General features: G+C 45.1%; 1 protein-coding gene across 1 annotated transcript; it reads left to right on the top strand.

Moving 5' to 3' along the window:
* Positions 1-358: 358 nt before the first annotated feature.
* TOB1 (transducer of ERBB2, 1) lies at positions 359-4,599 on the top strand. Its single transcript, XM_041409190.1, has 2 exons — positions 359-495; positions 2,675-4,599. Exon 2 carries the CDS (start codon positions 2,812-2,814, stop codon positions 3,781-3,783), a length of 972 nt encoding a protein of 323 aa, XP_041265124.1. The 5' UTR covers positions 359-495; positions 2,675-2,811; the 3' UTR covers positions 3,784-4,599.
* Positions 4,600-6,987: the final 2,388 nt, after the last annotated feature.

Here is a 6,987-nt window from a genome sequence, read left to right as displayed (position 1 = left end):
AACGGGGTTGCGAAGCGAGCAGCGCGTTGACGTCAGAGCGGCCCCGCGCGCCGCACCGAGGGGGGGAGAGGAGGCAGCGGGGCGCCCCGGGCGGGGGGCGGAGCCTCGGCAGTTGGGGGCGGGGCCACCCGGACTGCCTTCAGTGGAGGGTGGGGCTTGGGCGGAGTGGCCGCTCGGGACGTGGGCAAGGGGCGCGGCCGTGGGCGGGGCAAGGGAGGGTATAAGTAGGGGCGCGGCGGGCGGCGGAGCAGAAGCAGAGGGGTTGCGGCTGCGGCGGCCGAGCGCGCTGGCGGTGGGGGTGTGAGCAGCACTGCCCTCCCCCCCTTCCCTCCCCCCCTTTTTTTTTCCGACCCTTCCCCCTCCCCTTTTATTTTTTTTTTCTTCTCTATTCTCTCCCCTCCCATCCTGGCCGAGGGAGCCGGCGCTCGGAGATGGGGATCGGGTGCTGAGCCGCCACCCCCGCCGGGACTGTTTGCACTACCCCCGCAGCCCTGGGTGAGTACCGGCCGGGCGGAGCGCGGGCGGGGGGTTGAGGCAGCGCCGGGCCCCGGCTGCTGGGCGGGGTGTGCTGAGGCAGTCACGACCCGGGGGGCACCCGGTGGGTGCAGGGCTCCCCTCGGGGAAGCGGCTGGGAGGGAGAGCCCGGCTGGGCTGTGAGGGGCCGCGCTCGGGCGGGGAGGAGGGAGCGGTGCCGGCTGAGTAATGGACGCTGGGCCGCTCCGGGAGCGCCGGCAGCGCCCTGCGGGACCTGCCCGGCCGTGCGCCGGCAGAGAGGCCCTGCGGCCCCCGCCTGCCCTCCACACAGCCCCCTTCCTCTTCCTCCTTCGCTTTCTTACGGGCTCAGAAAATGCTCTTCCTCCTCCCGCTGCCGCCGGAGCTCCAGGGCTGTGAGCAGAAATCTAATGAGAGCCGACTGCCTGGTTATGTAACTCCCGCTGCTTAAGGCTCCTGCCAGGGCGCTGCTGCTGGGCCACGTATGGGCTGGGATCCTCCAGAAACACTCCCGTAAATACATAAAAAAGAACAAGCTGGAAATTATCAAGCCAGTATGTTTGATCAGCTGCTTTTGCGCCGTGGATCCGTTTCGCACAGAGAAATTTACAGCGTCAGCCTGGTGCGCTCTGAAAGGAACATTCCTTTCTTAAAGGACATGGGGGAAGGGAAACGGCGCAGATGGATTAATAAATCATTTTTAAATGCCCCGTTTAACCACCCAATCAGCTTTTCGGTACTGATTGTGCCCCTTTTGTAAATATCTTCTGTTTGCCCTTGATCTTTTCCTTATCCCCACCCGGTGCTGATCCAGCAAACGTTTAAAGGTCGCCTTATCATACATGTAGCCTTTCAAACTATTCCCATACCATGTTGGGGAGAACACGAATGGCTTGGAAATAGGGTTGCAGACTTTAAAAGGAGATTATTTGAAGCAAGAAATAAAAAAGGCGTGTAGTCACATTGTTAATGTCAAAATCCTTTAACTTTGATTTCTCTAATCTTTAGTGACAGCTATGCTAAATTTTGTTCTTAGTGATGCAGTGCAGAAAAGCCCACAGTTAATTGAAATTCTCTTTGGGCTTTTAACTTGATCCAAAACCAATCCCCATATTTTGTTTTATTGGATCTTTTTGACAAAAGTGTGTGGTGTGTGTACGTTTATACCAAGGTACTGCAGGATTTGTGTTAGCAGTTTGTGTGCTAATGCCTGATTCTCGTCCTTTCTCTAACTAGACAGCTAAATTTCTCTTTTGTCCTTTGTGAAGGAGTGACAACCATATCTTACATTAAATATAAAATGGAGTCATGGAGAAGGAGAAAGGCAATCCAGTTTGAGGCTGTCCAAAGCCCTGTTAGCCCAGGAACTTTTTGAAATCCGAGTTACAGACGGAGCGATACAATAATTGAGTATATAATTGCATCTTGCATCTGAAAATAGAGAATAATTTGTAGAAAGAGAAAAAACTGTGAATTAATTATCAGTCTTGGCCACCCTTCTGACAGAACATACGGGCAGCTATTATGTATGTGCTGACTGCATTTCAGAGTGAACTGTTGGATGTGCACAGCAGACATTTTCTCCTCAGTTTGCATCATTTCACCCGCACATAGCTGAGGGAGATTTGCTTGGACTTAAAATAAATGTTGCATCATTTTAGCTATTTGTAAGAAACTATCTAAAGCAACTGTTAGCATTATTATAATTCTGCAGCCTACAGTTGCAGTCAATGTGTTTCCAAATTTTAAAGTGATAAATGACCCTTGGACTGAGACCTTTCAGGCTAAACTAATGGTCTGGTACTAAATTCTGCAGCTGAGTACTATAAATCATCCAAATACAGGTTGATAATTGAACCGTTGACACGCTTGGCAGTTCTGAGATGTCTTCAAAATTATCCTTGCTGCTTTGTGAATAACTAAACACCCAGCTCACGTGATTTGGAAGTGCCTCATGCTGCGTATGTAAACACAGGCCTATCCTCTCTAGTTGTTTGTAAGTCACACTGAGTGGAACTGACATCCTCACCTTCTGCAGGCAGGAACAGAAATAGTTTAATGCACATTTTTTCACTTAATAAGTAACCTATTTTCTGCAGAAAGTGGAGCTAAAAGAATAGGCCTCAGAGCTTGATGGTATGCTGTTCTTATTTGATGTGTTTGCTTTTCTCTTTTCTTAAAGGAACAAGAGCACTCAAGGTGAAGGATAATAATCAACTTGAATCAGCATTTTCAATGAAATTTTGTTTCCCTGTGGCATCTTGAACACTTTCTTCTTCGGGTTTTGAAACAGACTTATAACTCTGTGGCACAGCAGCTATGCAGCTTGAAATCCAAGTAGCACTCAATTTTATTATTTCATATTTGTACAATAAGCTTCCCAGACGACGTGTCAACATTTTTGGTGAAGAGCTTGAAAGACTTCTGAAAAAGAAGTATGAAGGGCACTGGTATCCAGAAAAGCCATACAAAGGATCAGGGTTTAGATGTATTCATATAGGGGAGAAAGTGGACCCAGTCATAGAACAAGCATCCAAAGAGAGTGGTTTGGACATTGACGATGTTCGCGGCAACTTGCCTCAGGATCTTAGTGTTTGGATTGACCCGTTTGAGGTTTCATACCAAATCGGTGAAAAGGGACCAGTGAAAGTGCTTTATGTGGATGACAATGAAAATGGATGTGAGTTGGATAAGGAAATCAAGAACAGCTTTAACCCTGAGGCCCAGGTGTTCATGCCTATTAGTGACCCAGCATCTTCAGTGTCCAGTTCTCCTTCTCCTCCCTTTGGTCACTCAGCTGCTGTGAGCCCGACCTTCATGCCCCGCTCTACTCAGCCTTTAACCTTCACCACTGCCACGTTTGCTGCCACCAAGTTTGGCTCAACCAAAATGAAGAATAGCGGCCGTGGCAACAAGGTCGCCCGCACCTCTCCCACAAACCTGGGCTTGAATGTCAATGACCTGTTGAAGCAGAAATCCCTCTCCTCCTCCATGCACTCTCTCTACGGGCTCGGCCTAGGCAGTCAGCAACAGCAACAGCAGAAGACTTCTGCTCTCTCTCCTAATGCAAAGGAGTTCATTTTCCCCAACGTGCAGGGTCAAGGTAGTACCAGTAGCATCTTTCCTGGTGACAGCCCCCTCAACCTCAGTCCTCTCCAGTACAGTAATGCCTTTGATATGTTTGCAGCCTATGGAGGTCTAAATGAGAAGTCTTTTGTGGATGGCTTGAATTTTAGTTTAAACAACATGCAGTATTCTAACCAGCAATTCCAGCCAGTTATGGCTAACTGAAACTAAACTGAAAGTGAAATCCAAGTAAATACTATTGTACAAGTTGAAGTGCACGTACCCAAGGGTGTATCTTTTTTCCCACCTCTTGAGATTTTTTTTAAGGCTTGTAGTATGAATACATTCAGGCTTGGTTAGATAAATACAACATGCATCATTTTTTCATTTGCCAACCAAGCACAAAATTATTTTATACTGACTGTACATTACAAAAAATATACTCTCAAAAATATGGCCTCTTACAGTATTTAAGATATAGCAAGGAAGTGGCTAATTTTTTCATGTGTATATATATGTGTGCTCAGACATATATGTATATGTATTAAAAAATTGGCACTAATAGGTGGGTTTATTGGTCTTTTTCTAATTGTATAATTTAATTTAGTACAAAGTTTGTAAAATATCAGAGTATATATATTGTTTCTACAACATGGTATTGCATTTATATCTTTTTACTACAGTGATCTGTGACAGCTGCAGCAGCTTCATGTTGTATTTTTTTTACTGAAATTGTAAGATATCCATCTTAAAGACATCAATTCTAAAAAAAGTAAAAAAGTTGTGTACAGAATATTCCTTAGTGGTGGAATTAAAATAATATTTGCTTTTTTCAAAAGAAACACAAATTGTATTTTCTGTTAAAAGTTTAAAGATTTTTGCTATATATTATGGAAGAAAATGTAATCGTAAATATTAATTTTGTACCTACATTGTGCAATACTTGAAAAAAGGTATAAAAGTATTTTGAGTCAGTGTCTTACATGTTAAGAGGGACTGAAATAGTTTATATTAAGTTTGTATTAAAATTCTTTAAAATTACTGGGCTGTGGTGGTGTGTGTGTTCTTTGTGTCCTGCTCACATCTGAGCGCTGCGTTCCCGTGCTGGCACTGCTGGGGACGCACCCGGCTCTGACCCAGGAGCAGAGGGAAGGGTGGCTCTGTGGCTGCCCCTCATGTGGGCTTCCTTCCCCCATATCCCCCTGACAGAGCACATAACCCCATTACGGGCTTGCCTGCAATTATTTGAAAAAAATCCCACTTGTTTTTCGTAACTGCAGCTCGCTGAAGCCAAAATGGAATTTTTTATTTTTCCTTGATAATTAAGACTCTTAAGCTGTGTGAACATTGAGTTATGGGGTTATGGGATGTGTCTAGCAGGGGCTCAGGTGATTCAGTAACATTTCCTTTCCATGTCATCGGGATTATTGGAACTATTCTCTTGGGAGGTCCTAGACCAGCAAATCAGCACTCTGCCTCTATATTAGGGATTAATAGCTCAGAAACTAAACTGAATAAAAGTGCTGATTTACAGCTTACTAAATCCATTGTTAGCTTGCTTTTTATATGCTCTATTAAAAAGAGAAATGTAATGCAACTACACTGTGACATTCTGAGGTATTTATTTTAGCAGATTTTACCAATTTTAACTGAATAGATTCTCAAAATCAAATGGGGAGTGGGAAGGGAAAGAATTCAGAGGCTGACAGAACAACTGAGTTTTTCCAGGTCAATTTTGAAGTTGAATCCTTTACTCTTTTCCACCTGCTCAGCAAATAGTGTTCCTTGCTGATGGACAGTGTCAAGGGGAACAGAAACTGCATTAATGTGTAAATCTGAGAAAGGCCAGTTTATGTTCCATGGCAGCTCCAGCCATACAGACCCAGTGCTGAGTGGATAGTCCTTGGCTCTTGGCAGTAAGTTGTGAGCTACAGACAGAGCACAGGATTAAAATGACCTGAACTCCAGTGTTCTGACACTGAGACCGAAGGTCAGTCTTTTCCTGTTGGATGCCTTGATGTGACAAAAGGCGCAGCTCCGCGCACACCCCGTCTTTGGTGGGAGCGGAGCTGTGGTGGCAGCAGCCTGTGCTTTTCACACCAGGGTGACCTCCCTGCTTTGGGCACAGGCTGGCAATGCTGCCTGGGCAGAGGTGGGAGGCTGACAGTGGTATCCATTCCCAGTGTCATGACGACCAGCTCGAAAGCAATAATGGAGTGAAGGGTTTTTTTTTCAGCGTTCATCTGTCTCTGTTTAACTGGCTTCCTTTTATTGAGTTTGCCATCTGGTTTATCTTTCCACTCACAGCACAGCTGCGGACAGCACCGGCCTTAAAAGTGCATCATTTGGTACCTCATATTAAGTGGATGATTTTGCTTTTAAGAGGAATTAGAAAAATGCTGGATCAATTGCTGGAAAACAGAATGCCAGCTCTGTGTATTATTCCTGTTTGAATGCCTAGACTTTAAGATTTACTGTTTTACTATTTACAGCACGATACTAATACCTAAACTGCCCAAGAGGCCGAGCAACTGACAGTGGAGACTCTTCATGTGTTCTGTAATATTTCTATTCCTGTGATTTAAATTGAGATCATTTGTTTAAAGGTCAGTGAGCTTATCCTTTTCCCAGGCTGATTTGTTCCTTTCCACTGCAACCAGCTCTGTGTCTGAAGGGCCATGCAAGGAAAAATCTTTTGGAACACACATTTTTGCAGCACCTTTCAATATAAAGATTTGACAAGCGGGGTTTGGTTCTGGTGCTTTGAAAGGAGACAGGTCAAAAAGAGAACTTCAAGTTCTCTCAAAGCAAGTGTGGAGATTTTTGTTTTAATGATTTTTAACCTTTAAGCGTGAATGATTTTTTAATCTTAGAGGAATGAGAGATGCCTGCTTTGTGTTCAGTCTGCTTCACCCAGATATTTATCTTCTGCTGAGGTTCCGTGCTGAATTTCTGAGACCAAACAGTCACGTTGTAACATTCTGTTCTCACACAGTGCCAGGTCAATCGCTGGGGTCATTTGTTCACACCCAGTATTCAGCTGTCAGGTAAATGCACTTGCTTGGATCAAAAGGCCATAAAAACAGGGAAAAGGAAGCATTTGCTCAGGTGTGCAAATTCTTTTGTATTTTCTCATGTGAACACGCAGTTTGCTTCCATGGAATTGCCAGTGTGAGTTAAACCTTGGAAGGTGACTTTAATTTACAGTGAAGGAAAGGGTAGAAATTTATGTGACCCCCCTCAGTGCTGCTTAGTGCCTCCTATCACCTCAACCCAGGTCCCCACCCAAGCACAAGGTAAAAGTGAACTCTGGTCTGTAAGGCTCCCTGAATTCAGCACAAGTCAATGACTTTTTGAAATTGCAGTGTAGGATCCCTGAAGCTGCCCAGAGGCTCCAGTATGGTTGCACAGAAAGTTCAGGGGACAACT

The sequence above is a fragment of the Onychostruthus taczanowskii genome, unplaced genomic scaffold, assembly GCF_017590055.1.
Source record: "Onychostruthus taczanowskii isolate IOZ18803 unplaced genomic scaffold, ASM1759005v1 scaffold30, whole genome shotgun sequence".
NCBI classification, from domain to species: Eukaryota; Metazoa; Chordata; class Aves; order Passeriformes; family Passeridae; genus Onychostruthus; species Onychostruthus taczanowskii.
The sequence above is the reverse complement of the archived record's forward strand: the minus strand, read 5'-3'. Positions and strand labels throughout refer to the sequence as shown.